Source organism: Anser anser (assembly GCF_964211835.1).
Source record: "Anser anser genome assembly, chromosome: 1".
NCBI lineage: Eukaryota > Metazoa > Chordata > Aves > Anseriformes > Anatidae > Anser > Anser anser.
Genome location: NC_139720.1, coordinates 137,019,700 through 137,039,936, shown reverse-complemented (window position 1 = coordinate 137,039,936; position 20,237 = coordinate 137,019,700). Strand labels below are relative to the sequence as shown.

The window sequence follows — 20,237 nt, the reverse complement described above, 5'->3', positions numbered from 1 at the left end:
GGTAAGCTGAAAAAAAAAAAAAACACAATTCAGCTTGATGAAGCTTTACAATATTCCTGGTTTACAGGATAAATATGAAGATTGACATGGATTCACATGCAGTATATTTTGGAGAGTAGGTAGAAAGAAGTAGAAGAGAGAAGTGAAAGCTATAGATTTCTACTGAGACATGCTTTTTACTATCCCTGTGAAAAGCAGCTTGAAAGTCTGAAGGCAAGAGTTCACAGATGGAAGAGTTTGATATCTGAATATATACAGATTCACAAACCACTGGGCAAGATTCAGAGCTGCAAAAGTGACAGTTGCTTTCAACCACTTCTTATTATACTGTTACTACTTAACAGTGAAATCGAGAGCTAAGATGTGGGGCTAACACTGAATTATTTAGCACGTCATAGAATAGAGGATTCTTGTCAGACTGTTTCAGCATTTCTTTTTACAGTAAAAAAAAAGGTTAATGAATCATGCAAATGAGATGGATTTGGGGTCAGCGAGTAATACTACAAGAATATGATCCAGGGAAACAAAAATAGACCAGCAAAACTTACCTGCCCTTCATTAGTGAAAAAACATATTTAAAATGACCTTTGTTGGAGAAGATTCTGAGTCACAGGTAAATCCAAAAAACATACAGTACTCAGCTTAAAGTAAACGAACAAAAACTCTACAACATGACAAACGGCTGGGGTAAGAAATAGATGCCAAACCAAATTCTTTACAAATACCAAATTCTTGAATGTTAGCAAGTGTCCTGGGTATGTTTTAACTGAGCAGTTTTTTGATTCATGTCTAAGACATGACTAAAAGCTTGCCAGGGCTTATTGCGGTGTTCTTCGCTTTCCATTACCAGTTTTTAAAAGCACGTGACAGTGCTTAATGAGAGAAAAATGCCAATGCACACAATATAGATTTAAGCCAGGCAGAAATAAAGCACAAAACTGTTAAAAACCCCTTAAACTCGTCCCTACTGTATCCAGTCAGTTCTATACCTACATATTTACCTCTGCAAGATTAACCTATCTAGTGGGTAAGAAATAAAATACAACTGGACCAGCAGAAGTAATTTAAAACCAACAGCTAAATATTTTTTGGTAAAAGCAGACTTTTGAAGTTCTTGATAAAGATGGAAAAAAAGATTTAGTTTAGTGTGCCTGACATCATAAGAATATTTTTGGTGTTAAGAAATGATTGCAAAGATTGAAATGAGTGTTCCGGACAGCGTTCAGGTCATTAAGTTGTGAAAATGTCAAAGCAGCTAGGGTCATTTAATCACAGTTTAATGAGAAGTCCAAGTCAACGCTTTTCAGTATCAGATCACTACCTGAAATTAACTGGAAAATGTACTTCTTGGTACTACTTCTATGCCAACTGAAGTATTTTCCACCACTTGTGTCTTGCTCTGGAAAGACTTAACTCCTGAGAAGAAGGAACAATTGTTTTTCTACTCCTCTCCCTTTCATCAATTTTTGGATGAAGAACCTGTACCTCCTCCCACCATAAATGGAAGCAAACTAGGTTTAAACATTTAAAAAGTTATAAAGGTTTATTAAATGAATCCAGATTTGACAGATATTACATAAATTAAACAGCAATAAAATTTTACTAGGGTTTATGTACAGATCACAGTGATTTTCATTGTGCAATGAGGGCTGACTTTGTAACTTTGAACAGTACTTATACATGTGAGCTACAACAAGCAACCAGCAACATACAACATTAGTCCAAGTTAACCTCGCAAGTCTAGCGTTTCAAACTGGTTATGTAGTACACAAATGCCTGCTATCATTACCACTACTTTCTACCACAACAGAGTATTTATAAAGCAGTCAGGTTTGCCATAGAAAAGTGCAAAACATGGGAAGTCTGTACACAGTACAGTACAAAAAGAAATCATGCTACAGTCATTGAAAGCTGAAAAATAACTCTATAGCATAGGAAGCACTGCATCACACCTCTTCTGAATGGTAAGCAGATGGGCTGAGGAACAGCCATATCTTAATTGCTATCAAACCTGCGAAATCCCTGTTGATCCATTTAAACATAGTTCAGTACCTATATTTTGATCAATTAACAATGACTTTTCTACAGTGGAAGATCACATTAGTTAAAGCTCAGTAGCACACATATTCATTGATCAAGCTAATATACAGGAAAATCTACAGCATGTTCTCCATTTAAATCATGAAGCATTTTCATCATTTGGTTACAAGGCAATTAAGTTTACAATGCACATTTATCACTTAAAACCTCGAATTGGGCAATTAAAAATATATTTATATAAAAAACTCAAAAATAAAGATTGCTTTTTTAATGTTTAACATTCTCGTTCACCAAAGCAGAATATGAAAGGCCTATGGGCTCTTGCAAAAAAAAAAAAGTCCTTACGCAAAAGTCTATATGCAAAAACACATGTTAACAGAAGCAAACATAATAAAATGAATTTCAGAGAACAGAAACTTCAATGGAAAATAAAAAGTGTTCTAGCTTGCTTAAAAAAAAAATAAAACCAGAGTCCTTAGTGCAGTGTGTATTTGGGAACTTCTACTTGAGCACTCAGACAGAACTATGTTAGTGGTCCATGAAGTCCCAGCAAAGACTTAAAAATAAAACCAACTCACTTGTGCAAATAAATAAAATGGGAAGGTAATAACAGCTCATTAATTTCAAGATTATAGAGAAAACTGATCATTTAAGATAACATTTCAAAAACAAGGTTTCTTATTATTTTAATTTAAAAAAATTGAAAGGAGTTTTGTACTAGAAAGCATGTTGACGAGGTCAGTAGTTAGGCATATGTACACATGGCTCTGAAAATAATGTGAAGTCAACAGATTAGCATTATTAAGAAGATTTTACTTGATTCTTTAGTCTCTATCATAGCGAGTGCATCCACTGCCAGCAATGGATAAGAGTTGTAGAAAGAAGATGTACTATTTTCTGTTGTTCAAACACTCAAAACTTCTGACCACCAATGTAGCACATTAATCAAAGGCAACTTCATTTCCTCAGCTTTGAAGACCTAAACTCAGTGCAGTTTTTAAATTTGAAAAACAAAACAAAGCAAAACCCTCATATTTAGGACACTTGGTTGTTGCAGTACATATGTTTTTAAATAAAAAGCTGCTTTTGTAGTACTCAAATTCCATAAAATACTGAAAGCTTACACTTAAAAACAAACAAACAAAAAAACCCACAAAATTGTGCTTTCTTCTCTTAGACAATGTAAGCTGTTTTTACATACTTCAGTTCCTCCAACTGGTTTGGAATAACTAACTCCACAGATACAAATAAAGTAGACCAGATTCATTTCTCGGGAGAACAAGGTAATTTTACCATGTTATAAGTATAATTTTCTATGGATTTTCCTGTATTTTATTATATATAACTACACAGCTTTCACTGATCGTCAGCTGGGGACATCAACTTGTGACACTTCATAACATCAGGATGACTCTGTAATGTTCCAGAGCTACTGCTCTGAAGTAGCACAATTTTGTTACATATTGTACATTTTTGCCAGTTATACAGTCTCTTTAAAAGGTTAAATTTGATAAAGAAATAGATCTAATAAGCTAGAAGTTGTAAGCTCTCAAAGTACATCTACTATTTTACTACACCTCTGCACTGTTTAAAGAAAGACTTTCTTAAACAAAAGAAACTGGAGGTAACTTTTCCATCATGAGACCCCAGCTGTATATCTGTCGTAAAGTTATAAACACGTTAATTTTATCAGCTATTAGTAAAATGCCTTCTTTATAAGCATTCAGAATTTAGCTCAGAAAAATTAATCTTTGGCCTACATTTCTTATGGCATTTTGGATAAATATAGAAAACTGTTTATAGGAGAAACTGTCTGTGTCATCTAATTAAGTAGTTTTATGTAGAGCTCTTAGTCACAGTTGTAAAACTCCAGTGAGCTGATGAGCTCTGGGGGAAAAAAAGAAAGATCTAAGCATTGTAGCTTTCCTAAAAGTCAGATAAAAATACAACATCTAATGCATTTACTTTTTGAAATCAAAGCACTTCAAAATCAATTTCCCTGCATTAAAACAAGAATCATGATATGAAATATGAAAAAATCTTGAATTGTATACAATTTACCTTCATGTTTACGCGTATTCATATACACAGATACATACAGATGCACATACTGTTACTTGGTGCTACTTAAAATGAAGCAGTCTTGCAAATACTTCCTAAATACAGTGTATTTAATCTGCTAGAAAGCTGTTAGTAAAGTATAAAAAAAAGATTCCTTATGTCTAAGGTTTGAACTCTGTACATGTGGAATTCCTGGCAGTGGAGACTTTAGGACATTTCCAAAAGCAGAAGCAGAAAATTCAGGCTCTAATATATATTTAGTGTTACCTCTTATATTCAGAAGTCCCAAGCATTCAACAAGCATGTCAATAATGGAAAAGGTCTGTTATGGCTCATGCTTTACATGTGAAGAAGACAACAAGCCTGAGAGAACACAACCCCTTAAAAGCCAGTGAGAGCCCTTTTATGAATATGCACTGAATTGCATGTTTACAGATAGTTGTTATGTGAGGAATTACTTTTCCAGACAGTCTACTTCACTCAATATCCTGGTTTATAGAGACATCACTGTAACAGAACTTCATTGATTAGCCATTAAGATGTATCTTAATCAACAATAAAACATGCCCTTGTCTTTCTGCTTTCAAGTACTATGGTTGCAAGTGTGAGGCATTGGAATTTTTAGGTACAAATCTTATTTAAAACTTAATTATTTTTATTTTATTTTTTACAAAGAATTATAAAATGTATATAAGATGATGAAAAACTCATTTTTCCTTTTAAGATTTTTATCCCTAGAGAACTTCTTGAAAAACATTATTTGAAAAATAAAAATTGTAGACTCTGAAAAATACAAAAATTTACATCTTTGCACAGTTCCTGTGCTTTAGTTGTATTGTATTCATTATATACATATACACTAATTTGTGCTTTTAATTACATAAGTTTAGTATAAACTTATAAAATTAAGTCTATGAGTTAACTATGCAAAAAGGATCTGGGAATAGCAGGAAACTTAACTAAACCATAACTTAAAAAAAAAAAATCCTAATATACCATTTTAGTCAGTCTACTTCAGAGTAGACTATCAATATTACAATTTACTAAACTAATGCCGAATGTTTACAGCTAAAAATTATTCTTGCCTGCCTCCAATTCCTTAGATATTTAAGATATTCTCATATTCACATCTGAATGCAGTATCGTTCTCATTCACAAAGGTGGTCTTCATTGAAATATGAAATCCATTTTTCTTCAGACTTACTCTTCGCTTCAGTTTCCTTCCAGTTTCTAAGAGAAAAAGAGGTGAAAAAAATATAAAACACAACACAGTGCATGTGAATTGAATGTAAATTATCAGTCTTTCATTGCTGTAAGACAGAATCCAGGGTATAAAATTATTCTGAGGAACAAGGTTGTCAGATTAAAGTCTTCACTCTTAATACAAAAATCTCGCAATCAAGAAATGAACGTGACTGTTATGTGCCAAATCAATCTAGATATCTGCTTTTAACAAGCTATTGAAAAAATTTTAAGGATGAAAGGACTTCAAAAAATATCTCTAAGTGGATCACTATCACTATAGAAACAGCAAAGCCTATGATATAAATTATCTCTATCATTGGGCAGGCTTGCTTTACAACATATTATTTCAAGTTTACTTTATATCGTCTATTACTATGGCCAATTCATATTGGTTTTAAGAGCTGTATGAAAGCATTAATCACTATTATTAATCAGAAGATGTAATTCCTGTACAAGGCTCTCACTCACAGACTTGCAACGTTTTGAAGCGAGCTCCTGACATTTGGACATACCTCGTCCAGTGCATATGTAGCATTCAGAAGTTCTTGAAAATTTCTAGATCTTTAGGGGGTACTGGAGGCATTTTATTCCAGTCATCTTCAGGATAAGCTTCAAAATTGGAAGTATCTCCATCATTAGATACTTTCGGCACTATAGGAGGCTAGTCAGAAAAAGCGCAAAAAGAATTTAGTACGGTTTCTCAATCAGCCACACTCCATCACATTAAAGCAGATGTTCTGTAAAGAACTAAGAAAAAGAATGGGTGGTGGTGGTGGTAGGGGTGGTGTACATACTGATAGAAGTTCTTCTCTTTCACCAATATTGATTGGTGTGAGAGAGAAAAGCTTACAGCAACACAGTCAGGTTCCAAAGCTTTATCTGCAGTTAAATACTGTGGTTAAAGGACACTTATAATGCAGATACTTATTTATTTATTTAGCACTCAAGCTCTAGCTGCTTTGGAAATGGAAATTGACTACTTCAAAATATTATTGCAATTAAGCTTCCAGGCACATTCTCTTACAGCATAATCTGCCACTTTCTTTCCTCACTCCTTACCTCTCTGATCAGCTGGCAAGGAGCTTAATCACCATCAGATCCTTCTCAACTAAAGAAGGGTCATGATAGCAGTGAGGGTAATTGCTTTGTAATTGAAAGAGAAAGCCTCCTCTTCTCTTCATTGCTTTCAAACAGGCTGATTGCTTTGAAAGAGGCTGAAATGACTCACTTGTGCTTGCCTCACACTACCTAATGTGCTTTTTCCTAGCCTAGCAGTAAATCAAAGCATGTAAAGAAAGTGCTGCACTGTAAAAAAAAGTTATTTCACAAGGATGTCTGTAAAAGCATCTTAATTCAAATGGATCTTTTTAAGAAAACTGGAAGTGCCAAGGGAAATAACTGTTTCTATCTCTTTCCTCAGAGGATCCTTTGGACTTCTAGCATTGCTCGCTTCAGCTTCAGCTGTAGTATTGCCCACCAGGTTCACTGTACCTCTAGTGCCTTGTCTTCTATCTAGCATCAAGACTACTCTGACTCTCTGGCCACAGGAAGGAGATAAACCGCCTCTCCAGGACACTTAATCAATTAGAGGATTTACCGTAGGATAAAAAACTTTTCTTCTTTCAAGAGACCTTCAGCTTTCTATCCCCTTCTCAGTGACATGGAAAGCTTAAATATCATCATAAGCCAAACAAACCACTCTAGGTTGAGAACACCTTAAGGACAACCACCAAACTGGCCAAGAAAAGTTACATGACAGGAAAAACTACAAAACAAAGCAAAACAATATTCTACATTTTCTCAAAAGCCTGTCTTCCAGTCTTCCGTCTCTAAGATCTAATCTGATTTTTTTGGCTTCTTAGTTTGAAACAATGCCATTAGCAGGTTTCCAAATGGAAAGAAAGGGTCCTTACAGACAGTAATGACCAAGCTTCAACCAAAAGCAAAGCCCTGTTTTGGCAACATGGCAGCCACAACATACTGCACAGATACTTAAGAAGATGGGCAGAATCTGCTCTGTTCCAGAAGCTCAGCTTCTACTCGTGTTTAAGCAGTTCCAGAGAGACGATATGAACCAGGGGTACTCAGGACAGTGCTCCAGATCCTAATCCTTCATAACCACAATCCTCCAGCGTACCCAAACATTTTTGATACGGGCAACTGCAAAAACAACTTGAAAATGTATTTTCAAAGGTTCCTACGCTGGGACAACTACCCAAACTGACAGAAGACTTCAGAAATGCTATTTCTAAAGTAACGGGAAGATGTAGCCTGGCCTAAATCCACTTCAGTCTGATTCTTGCTTTCCAAAAAGCCAAAGAACCTCAAGGCCTATAGAGAATGGATCTTCAAGAAAACTCAGAGATATCTGCTTCACCACAGAGGATGCCTGATATTCCTGCCTCTCTGTAAGCATACTGACAAGAAAACAAGTTTTGTGAAGTGGTACAGAAAAAGAGAGAGAGAAATTAAGACTGACAGAATTATTTTCTCTCCTCTCTCCTAGCCTTCAATGTTATTTGCCTAATACTGACGTTTGAGATCTTATCAGGACTGTGAATCAATGTTTCATCTGTACAATAGGACAATTCAGACTTTTTAAGAGAGAAAGTGGAGCACCGTATCCATTATTTCATATTTTCCATCTTTTCATCAGTATGTAATAGACTAAGATTTTGAAAACTGACTCTGCCTCTAACAATAACAAAGTAAATTTCTGAGCCAATTTATGTCTTTGATCTGAAGTATAATTCAACAGCATCTCAACTTCTAACAGTTTAATTCAATCATCACAAAGAATAAGAAACAACATTTTGAATTCATAATCTGAATGCTACAGTGACTTTTTTAAAATAAAAATTTTGCACAACGGGTGTTTGTATCCAAGAATAACATTCTGGTTTTTAATACTATTTGTTTGCTATCTATTTAGTAATAGAGTAGATTGTCGTAAACTTCAGAGTTGAAATACTTATAAACATATGATCTCACGATTTGTGTTCTTTGCAGTTTTTCATGACCAGAATTTACAGTAAATAATTTGAAAATTGTGTCTTAATTACAATGCCACTAGGTAAAACATCAACTGGATATAGCAATCCCAACATAAAAAAGAAAAGAAAAAATCAGCTACAGTGTTACTTTAGGATGTTGTCTACAAGAATACATCAAGAACATTTTCACCTCTAAACTGTTGTCCACAAACACAATTTAAAATAGCTACCCAGAAATTCATTCTAAGAAACTCATGCAAAGAAAAGTAAAACCAAACATGTAATCAGTACTGCACTGACTGTATATGGCAACCTATATTACTAAAAATCACTGCTATAAGAAACCGTACTAGTCAGAAATTTGAGGAAGGAAAGAAGGAAGGCAGTTTTACTTCCAAAGATCTTTAAAAAGCATTTTTACAGTGTTGATAGCTTTTGCAAACATCTGCCCTCATATAACACTAGAATTCAGTGCTGTTAAAAAGTATGTTAGAATTACATTCATAAATCCTTCTCTCTCACCTTCTCTCTTCCTCCTACTCCCATATGCTTTACATTTTATTAAAGCATTTACCTGAGTTGAACTTGGCAGAAAAAAATAAAACTCAGAGTAAAATATTTCCACATATATACACTGAAGAAAAAGAAACAACAACAACCCCTCATTCCCTACAACAGCAATTACATACAAAACCCTACAACTGAAGATTAAAGCTCATTGTATGTAATGCTAATCAACTTACTTGAGCAGAACAAACTAGGGTTTTTCTACCTTGCTACCTGTAAGAGTATCATAGACAAATTGCAAATAGACAATCAAATAATATCATTCTGTACTGTAAAAGGACAAAAACGCATATAATTATTGATGTGGGCATATACTGCTCACGCATGCATGTGAACACACAGAGCAACAAATCCTCAACAGAATAGTTTAAATGAACAATTTCTTGTTGTCATGTCCTGTCCAGTATTTTGCAGAATGTACCTTTAGTCTCCTTTGAGGTACAGCATCCCAGTCTATAGACCTGAACCATCGATGTCTCTTCACATCATCTGCTCCATTCTTTAAGAAAAAAAACAAACAACCCAACCATTTAATAAGTTATATGTATGCCAAGACATGCATTTCATCCTAAGAACTGCGGCATCAAAACAGGCTAATGGCTCATTTAACTTTATCTCTTTTTTTCTCAGGTGATAATCAATAAAAAGAGTCTACAGGATAAATTTAGTGTTACTTCCCTAACAGATCCTGAGTTCCAGCAATAGTCTTTTTTTTTTCTTTCAGCATTTTTCTGACACAAGGGGGATGAAGATTAGCCATTAAATACCTACAAAACCATTCACTGCAGTTCTATTTACTTGTTTTCTCATGTGTTTTAGAGAATGTCTTTTAGTCAGACACATTTTCTAGAGTAAGAATTATTTTTTACATTAATCAAGAAAATAACCGTGGGTTGATGGTGTGCAAAGTAAACGTCAAGGCCAGGAAATACTTCTATCAAATATTACAGATGTTTAGTGCTGAAAACAAGAGATTCTAAATACTGCTGTAAAAGTACACATATAAAGCCATTTGTTTTCATTTTAGATAAACAGTTAAAGGCCTTATTGTCTTGTAATGATTACTTTCTCTTGGCTAACTTGATTTTGTACAAAAAGAGCAAAAACATCATCTGTTTTTCAAGATAAAACATTGTTCAAGCACATACTCATTCTCAAGGATCTAAGCACTAGGGAAAAACTGCAGGTTCTCTGTCTCAGGCCTTGTCACAATTTTAATGCACAGCATTCAAGCTACCACCACATCCAACCCCATGGAACAAAAAATATTGTACTTTTTCTTGTTGTTGTTTATTTTTATTTTGTTTTTCAGTTTTACATGGGTTGGGACTATCCGTGCACCTATCCAAAAAGGCAATACGGAGAGTAATTTCTCTCTCATTGAATGTTTCATCAGAAAATGTCCAACCAGATATAATTTTTTCTAAACCAACTTTGGTTACAGAACAGGATCAGACTTAATACTGGCCCACTGCCACCCAGCCCCAAAACCCCACTTCAAATTAAAACAATTTTTGATTTTGACGTTTTAGCCATTTATAGTAAACAAGCTAAAAATACCTTAAATAACCACAGACTAAAAAACACAAAGGCAACCAGCCGCATTCATCCCCTGTCAGCCCCCCCTCACCTGCCCCCAAACATGTTTGATTAAACCAAGGTTTGTTTTCCTTTGAAACTATCAAAAGATAAGAATTTTCATCGGCCAGTAACTTCCTAAATTTTGAGTTTGTGAAGGTCTGATGTTAATCTCCCTCCTCCCAGTAGAAAAATACTGCAAAAAGTTTGGAAATGTAAGGAAAATACTTATTTTCCAGCTTTTCTTATTAATTAGTGTAAGTTTGTGCTGTAAAAAAGGTTCTGAAAAGGAACTTTGGAAAGTGGGTTCTAGGGTCTGCACTTGCATGTTCAAGGAACCTGGGTGACTACATCTTTTACCTTCTTCAGCTATGTGCAACCTAAATCATGCTTTGCAACAAAAATCAAACTTCTGACCAATCCTGGCCAGAGGAATGGAAATTTTAGCTGTCTCTAAACAACTAGAAGATTACAACAGCTAATTTAGGTATCCACAACATTGTGACCACAGCAACCAACAAACACAGGACTAATGTATTCTGCTAGAAGGGTGTATTAACCTACAGTAATTTTTAAGGTGCTTTGTCTAGTCTGTTAATGTACCCAAGCTAGTTCACATACAGCTAATTTCTCACAGCACAACCAACCACCGCTGCCACATAGCCTCAAAATCAAGTAAGCTCATTGTCTTCTTGACATTAGAAGCAGTATTACAACAGGTCACCTCACAGAATTCACAAGATTGCTTTTTGTGTCGCCTTGGCATATCACAGGTAGAGATGTATTTCTGAGGTACGTTGGGATGCTACCTGAGACCTGTGGGCATAGCTGTGTCTTTTAAGCTATTTCCTCCAGAAGTCAAATTGTAACAGGAAGTTATTTGCCCCAGTGCAGCCCCACAAACAAACTGTCAAGACAACGACTATACATCACGGTACAGAAACAATTTCTATATTCTTAAAATAATCAAGCCTCTAATTTGTTTAGCGTTCCTTCTGGGATTAAACAACTCCAAAAAAAGAATGAAGTTATCTGGCTCTCTGGAGGACTAACAGGACATAGCACTGTGTGTCTAGTCTAATGCAAGTCTTCAAATGTACAAAAACAAATAGAATTGGTTGGGGGAGGGGGGGAGGGAGGAGGGAAGGCAGAGAAGACTATCATGAAAAATAGAATTAATCCAACATTATGAGTACAAATTCCAGAAATGAGGAGTTAAAGTTTGCATTTAGGATTGCACAAATGAAGTCATGTATGGGAAAATGTATCTCAATTTCATGCTTATAAAAACAAAAGCTATTCTAAATCTTTCCTATAGAATACTTTCAACCTTGTGCATTACACCTAACGTTTTATGCTTACCTTCATATTTCCTAACCGTCTTGTCCTATCAACCACAAGCAGCTTCTTAATAAGGTCTCTGTAGTAAAGAAAACATGTCCTCTGTTAAATATAAGTAATGTGTATTTGAATGTCATATGGATGTTACAGAACATAAGCATGCTTCACTTTGGCTAGTTAATACTGTGTATAATTTACGCATTCATTTATTTTGTATTTCAGAACAGTTAAGAGTCAATCATAAAAAGGAGTAAAGTGTTCTAAAAGGAACTTGCAACATTATCTCAAGTTTTTTTTTCAAACAAATAACACATTTTTCTATTTCCTCCTCCCCAAGTAGTACCATATCTTTCTTTGTATTTTTGTATTTTGCTGGGCATTCCAAATCTCAAAATGGATCTCAAACCTATTTGGCAGAACACAACTCTAATATATACATATATTTTTATATATATATATATATATATATAAATATATATAAATATATATGAAATAAATAAAGTCACACCCTCAACTTTATACATTCAAATCTAAATTCTGCAACAGTTAAATATTCAGAGAGAACATGGAAGAGCTGGTCATCTGTCTAAAACTAGTAAGATCTGTAAGTTTTCATTTCACTGAAAATAAGAAGCTTCCTCTGAGAATCTAGTTTATTGAACAATTCTACATTAACCTAAGTCAACCTTTTAAAAAAGATGAAAGTAAGTTTAGAAACACAAAGACTTCCATTTTAAGAGCAAAGCACTTTAAGCGCCAAATAACTCCAACACAAATCAAAATGAGCATCACAATTTTCTGAGTGAGCTTGATTACTTAGAGTTGGGAGAAAATGCGTTTTCGTATTTCTCAAATATTTATCTTCTATATCAATTATTATTTTGCTATATATTTTAGCACAGTATCATTCTGCTTTCTTAAGCTAACAATGTGATAAAAAAAAGTTTAGCTGCTACCATTGTTTCTACAGCCTCAAATAGACCTGAAAGATGAAATACTGCATGACATGCTGCAGATCTAGAAAGTATGTCTAATTCTGGTTTTTAACTCTGCAGAAGGTTAAACAAGCATATTTGCAAGAAAAAAAAAAGGCAAGCATTAATGGCACACCTTTCCCTCTCCACCCTTGGTTATAATACCTACTATCCCCAAACAAAAACAGTATTATGTCTTGTATCCTAGAAATCGCTCAAGTTGTATGCATGACGAACATATGAGCTCACAGAAAATGTGTTGAACTGTTTCAAAAGCTGTTGTATTTGGCAGGGATATAGTTCTAAAACTCAACTAGAGAAAAATTCAATTGACAGATACAAGGAGGATAAAGAAATCAAGGCAGAAAGCATTTTTTTAAACCTTCATGATTATTTCAGACAATCCATGTTTGGATTAGGTTAAATCATGTGACTAACTTCTTTTATATTGACCTTCTGGGAAATACCTCCTTCTAGCTCTTCATTAAGAAGACTATTGCTTATTGGAAAGGCTATAAAAATGGCTATAAACAGTCTTTTCAACTGAAGTAGGGCTGAAAATGGATCCAGAAACCCAAAACTAGATTCACAGCCTATATGGCCAAAGCTAAATCGTGGAGCTTTTCCAGTATAACTAGAAAACATTCATCAGAAATTCATCTTGGAAAAGCAAAGCTAAACTCAGTGATATGTGTTCTCACTAAAGATAAACACACATCTGCTGCATTCAATAGAACAAATATCCATTAACTTGAATAAAGAGATAGTTGAGTGCTTCTTTACTTTGTAGTTTCTCTGGAACAATTTTGGAACTGTCACATTAAAATCAGTTGAATAAATATGTTGCTGTATATTTGTGGGGAATGATTCTACATCAAGGCCATTCCAGGCTAGCAATCATTAAACTGCTGTAGCACTGATGTTTCATTTGGCATTTTTAAAATCTGTCTTTGCAAAGAGAAGCTTACAAAAGCAGAAAAGAAAAAATATAAAGAAATAATTCACAAACTCACTAATAGACAAAGAAATAGGTGGAACATAATTAATACTTAAGCTTTATCGGAAGTGAAGTAATGCAAAACTCTGCTGACGACGCTAATTTCAGAATTTCTAGTTCATTAATTTATCATCATCTTCATAACAGAAACTGCTCTCAGCAGAGATCTGCACTAGTGGTCCAGTGTGTTAAGGACTTGTATATGGGGCAAAGGACTTATATAAAACATCTGATCAAATAGCAGGAAAGTTAGCAAAAGAGACACAGTAGAAAGCAATTTGAAAAGAGACTAGCTCAGGCCAGAAGAAACAGCAGATCTTACAACACTGCAAGAGACAGTGATCACACAGCAAGAGGGAAAGCAGAAGTGGTACAAATTTGAAATGTAAAATATGCATGTGGAGGGGCAATGGGGAAGAAAAGGGGGGATAGAAAAATGTTAACAAGTAAATTTCTGTAGTACATCGAGGTAGGGAAGTTTCCCAGGGTTCAACAACAAGACAGACAGTTTTGCTGCCTAAAAGCAGAGAGTTTAAGTTCAATTGTTATAAACACTGTATAGCATTAATACTTTGAACACAGCATGGATGTGACAGATGGGACACAAGACAGTCCTCATACTTGCTGAGATACCAACTGTTAGGAAGAAGAGAATGAAAGCAAAAGGGTTGTAAGGAAAAAGTAGACTGCCTTATTAGGAGAAAATAATCTTAGCAAGTGCTTTAAGCTAACAATGCAAAGATGTTAGACTATTCAGTTCTGCATATTGTGATTTAAAAGAACTTTTAAATCACAAAAACGGTTGAAGAACGGTTGCTGGAACAAGAGAGACAAATTGTGCTCACAACTCACAGCAGGAAAGCAGGTGAAGCCAAAGGATGAGATCACCCAAAACTGAAGTGTTAAAAGAAGAAAGTCCAAGCCAGAATCCCACGAGACCCCTTAAAGGCAAGAGTGTAATGGGAATGAACTGCCAAGCACAAGTTGAAAGAACATCTGGATAAGAAAAACTAGCAAAGAGGTATATCAACAATTACGTTGATTAATGTATCCTACAATTCATTGATGGTCGTGTCTAGTCTGAAGAGCAAAGCCTGCATATACATGCCTACTATCATAACTAGGAATCTTTACAGCATCAAGGTGTCCTCTGGATAGTAGAGCTAAGTGTTGGTCTGTGAATGCTGAGTCCAAGCAGAAACTAACACATCTCTACTTTTAAATGCTTTCACAAGCTGATAGTGGTAAGACCCTAATTTGAGCTGTTCACCTTCTGGTCACGCTCTTGTACTTTAATGCACACAATATGACTGGAGATGCAGTCTTTTTCCTAAGTCAGACTGGGTTATGAAGACCAGACAAGACTATCCTCATTGGAAAAAGGATAGAGATAGTAAGGAAAAACTCTTTTAAGAACAGACACGGATGACAGATGCTAATCATAATCTGATGTAGATAGGCTTGATTCAGTGAACCTGATGATTCAGTGGAGGCTTAAATAATCTTCCCCAGACTATTAGGTTTGCAAGAGAATTCCTGAAAGTTCAGAATATATAGGACAGATTTTATTAGATTTGCCATACAACATTTTATTTATCAACCTAGTGGTAACATTAAGCAAGTGCCATCTCTACAGGCCACTTCAAAAAGATTAAGCTGGGTATGTAAGAATAACTTCCAGCCTTCACTCATTCAAGTCATCTCTGCTTCTGAGTAGAAACTTCATGAAGTGCTTCACTGCACTTCAGAGCCTCTAATATTTACTAGTGATTACTTCTATTATGGAACCTTCAATTAGGGAATTTTTAAACAGGGGAAAAAAGCATTTTATCTGCAACGTACTTGTAATGATTGAAAAATATGATGCTTGTCTATTTTTTATTCATTTTTAAAACTTCATATCAAACTGGGGCCCTGCTATTGAAAGTGCAGTTTTACATTGAAATTTAGAAGTATCAAAGACTTCAAATAGTTGTGTCAGAAGTGATTTAACTGGTACTTATACATACAAAGGAATAGTTTAGTGTCCTCCACCTGCCCATTTAATTTTTATTCATGCTAAATTACCTCCTCATTTTTTCCTCCCACACATAAACCTAGCATCAAAGAGCTTTGTGCAAGGTGGAAAAGTATTTAATATTCAAACAGAAAAGTATGAGACAGATACAACCAGCCTGAATTTTATCTCCAGCCTGAAATCTATCAGACATAATTTTAGATCACATTTGCTTTTGCAGTTGAAGTAAAACATTTTCTAACATGGTGTTCCAGAAAATCAGAATCTGGTATCTGATCTATGAAGATCCTTCAGAAATAATGCTCAGGAAGTATTCAAAACATAAAAGACAGTGTTGGGAGTCGCAGACTTACTTTACATATAAATCCAAATGCCTCGGGAAATCTATTTTGCCAGCAAGAATCTTCTGATATATACCAAATGGATTGTCATCAAAAAATGGAGGAAACCTATTTTAATACAACAAATTTTTAGAGGTTAGAAAAAGAATTTGCAAGAATCCTACAAACATTATGATGTTATAGTAATTCTCCTCAGAAATAATTGATCACAGTTTTTTTTTGTAAGGCTTCAATCATATACTAACTTGACAAATTATCAAACCATACTGAGGCTGTTATTGCAAAATAGAAAACATTTTTGTACACATTCAAAATAGAATTAAGAATGAAGAGTTACAAGAGAGCTATTTGTTACATTAATACACTCCAAAAAAAAAGAAACTTTCAGTGTTTAATTAAAAAATGTGTCTGCATTTACCTATAAAATCCAAGGCTATACTTTCCAAAACAGCACCACCATTTTTTATCTTGTACTGTAATCACAGACATACCCATATTAACTAGCCTCCATCCAAAGTGTCAAAGACCCCACATATGAATGGACTGTCCAATGCAGTTATTTATTGTGCTTCTTTAATTCAAGTACAGGTTTTGTTAGAGAAGGTTTAAAGGAGACAAACTGTTCAGAACCTGAAAGTCTATCAAAGTGTAGCTACCTTTTTTGTGTTGGGCCAGATAAAATACTTATTTCATAAGCTCTCCAGAATGATCATCACATCAAGATGCAATTAGAATTCTACACTTCTTATTTTCTAAAGAGTTCTCTGTAAAGTTACAAGGTAACAAATACACTGCTTCTTGTCTCACACCTACAGTAAGAATTGAGATAAATTTCTGATTCCTGCAAGAGTCTTGGAGTGTACATCAGTACATGCTCAGCTTAGACCAAGTGCCAAGAGGTTTTCAGAATCACCATTTTAGAAGTTACCATAGAAAATATTTTAGGGGAATGGAATAACTAACCATTCATTCACTAATCTCAATCCCACCTTGACTTCCATAACATGACCAAAGTATCCCTTGTATGCTTCTGTCTCAAAACTTTTACAAAGTAGAAAATGGGATTTTGAATATCATCTATATTAACTAGGTCCAAACACTACTATGGTCCAACACTTAAAATGTCAGGGAGATGTGAAAACATTTTATAAATACTTTCTAAGACAACTAAACTGTGTGCAAATGCACAAGTACAGTGCTTTAGAATCACTGGTAGCACAAACAAAGGTGAACACATTTCTTCATTTCATATTCTTTCCTTGATTTTATGTTGCTCAAAGTAGCTTATTCCTCAACAAGTACTATACTTTATTCCTACCATGTAAATGTTTTCAGAAGTACCAAGTGCTTCTTTGTTTAGCTGATGGTCAAGTGGATTAGCATTTCCTTTTATATACTCACAGACAGAAGGTCATACTTCAAAGCACAGAAAATCATAACTACCAAACTATCTGGTTAAGAAAAGACTGAACAAATTTTTCTCTTGTTCAGAAAGCTGAGTTTCATTAAGAAAAACTGAATAGTCTCAGCTGGAAGGAAACTGGATAATATAAGAGTCTCAGGAAAAATGTGTGTTTATAAATTCTTGCTTTGACAGAAAAGAACATGGAAAACGTGATAGATTTTTAAAATGGGTAAAATTTTTGCACACCAGAGACTATCATGTGAAATTTCTTTGTTAGTCGTGCAACATCTATGTCCTTCACATTCTCCAAAGCAGTGAAAAATAGTAGACTCAATTTCCAGTTTTGTATCTGGTACGCATATTAGCAAATCTAATTGCATAAGTCAATTAGAATGAGATCTCAGAACTACGTAGCATGAAGGTGACAGTTTCAGTAAGCAGACTGATGTGCAATGCAGATTTTTTTTCCTCCCATCTCCGCATATTTTATATACTATTGAGATGTATAATCAAGAAGAATAAGGAACTTACGTATGCTTTTATATATTTATATATGTTAAAATTGCTCATTGAAAATCCTAAATTACTATGTAATGAATTCTTTAAAGAAAGCAAATCACACTTAAATATGCAAAAATTTAATGTCAATACTGCTTAAAGTGTATTTGACCTGTATGCAAAATAAGATTAGCTTAGTAAGATTAGGTGGTTTTCAAACTCAAAAACCAACCAACTTGACTTTGATAATACGTGCAAATGATCAATCTGCAACACATTGCACAGATTTCTGACAAAACAGTGCAAATATTGTGCTGAAAGCTACCCTATAAATCAACTAAAAACCCCTTGAGTTTCAGACTGTCTTCACACCACAAGGCAAATACAAACAGCTGCCTTTTTTCCACAAACTGGAAAGAAGCTAAGAATTCTCTATATATGGGACAACAGCTGCAAACCATTCCTTTTGCTAACTGATGCATAACAATGGCATTGACATGGGTCTCAAAGTTAATAGATACTTTTAGCACTGAAGAAGAGATGCTGCAAAACCCCAAGGGAAAACCATACAGGTCTGAGACTATGAAACTGTAGACACAAATCATTATCTACCCATAAACAATAGACCAGCAGATCACATATATAACTACTGAAGTGAAATCAGAACAAAGTCCTCATTAAATAAGAAAATTCAGTTAGCTATGTTTCTGATAACAGTACAATCAGGATCCAACACATTTAGCATGTTAACAAGTATATTTTAATCTATGGCAGATTGTAACAGCACACGATCACTCAAGATATACAGATTTTTCAACTCTTTCTATTGACAGTTTGTTTAGTTTGCTTAGATTAACTCAATAAAGGACTGATGTTATAATCTGTTTTGGAAAGATTTCTTCTCACCCTGAGTTTTCCCTGTTCTTTCCCCTTCCCATATTTGCTATCTTAAACCTAAATGGGACCTTGCCCTAAATCTAGAATGTGCAGAACTTGAATTCCATGGGTCTCTAGGGATTAAGTTAGAGAAATAATACACTGCAGAACAGGAAAGTGCGGTTTTATTTTGTTTGTTTGTTTTTAAATAGACTATTTCCTTACACACACATCTCCCTATTCTTTTCAATTGCTTTTGGGGTTCAGAGAGTAGCTTAAGGAAATAACTACCAAATGTTTTAAGTTATTTATTTACAGTCAGTAACTTAGTCTTGAAGTCAGGTTTTGTTCACCTTCAAATAATTTTCCTGTTGTTGAGGTTTAACCTGGCAGGCAGCTAAATGCCACACAGTCATATGCTCACTCCTCCTGCCCCCGCCCGGTGGAATGGGGGAGAGAATTGAGGAAATAAACAAAACAAAAACTCATAGCTTGAGAAGAACTTAAGACAGAACTGGAAAGGAAAATAATTATGATAAAGGAATACACAAAACAAGTGAGGCACACTGCAATTGCTTGCCACCCACTAACTGATGCCCAGGCAGTCCCTGAGAAGTTGCCACCCACAGCCAACTCCCCCCAGTTCTATTGTCCAGCATGACCCCACATGGTATGGGATACCCCTCTGGCCAGTCTGGGTCAGCTGTCCCAGTTGTGTCCCCTCCAAGCTCCTGGTGCACCCCAGCCTCCTCACTGGCAGGGCAGCATGCGAAGCTGAAAAGTCCTTGCCTCTGTGTAAGCACTGCTCTGCAACTACATCAGTGTGTTATCAGCGTTATTGCCACCCTAAATCCAAAATGCAGTACTGTACCAGCTACTAGGAAGAAAATTAACTCTATCCCAGCTGAAACCAAGACACCCATTTCTTAAATCTTTCCTTAGTTTGAAGGGATTAAAAAATACTAAAACAACTAAAAAACCCCAAACAAACAGAAGAAAAAACACAAAGAAATACTTATGACTGTTTTTGCATTAAAAGTCTTGATAGTAAATATCCAGCCACATCTTGAGTTGTTAAGTAAAAGTGCGTTAAAACATTGCTGCTGACAATAGCCGTGAAAAGCTTGTAAAATGCTAAAAGCAAAACCCTTGTATGATATCCTGCCCTCTTAAAGAAAAGATGGATAATACAGTCTCTGCTCCCCCCAGCCCCAGTCCATGAAACCCCAAAATCTTAAGAACAACCAGATTTTGACAGAGGCCCCACCCAAACACTAAAAAAGTGAAGCAGTGAAGCATATATA

At 35.0% G+C, this 20,237-nt stretch overlaps 1 protein-coding gene across 3 annotated transcripts in view; it reads right to left on the bottom strand.

Annotated features, from left to right (window-relative positions):
* Positions 1-1,516: 1,516 nt before the first annotated feature.
* The window catches only part of PRKX (protein kinase cAMP-dependent X-linked catalytic subunit), a 59,441-nt gene continuing 40,720 nt past the window's right edge, over positions 1,517-20,237 (bottom strand). For all 3 annotated transcript variants that reach the window (XM_083847898.1, XM_083847897.1, XM_083847899.1), the window contains exons 5-9: positions 16,167-16,262; positions 11,847-11,904; positions 9,328-9,405; positions 5,859-6,007; positions 1,517-5,331 (exon numbers count right to left, since the gene is read on the bottom strand). In XM_083847898.1, coding sequence (XP_083704024.1) covers positions 5,882-6,007; positions 9,328-9,405; positions 11,847-11,904; positions 16,167-16,262 — 358 coding nt within the window. In that variant the 3' untranslated portion in view covers positions 1,517-5,331; positions 5,859-5,881. The remainder of the gene's footprint in view (positions 5,332-5,858; positions 6,008-9,327; positions 9,406-11,846; positions 11,905-16,166; positions 16,263-20,237) is intronic.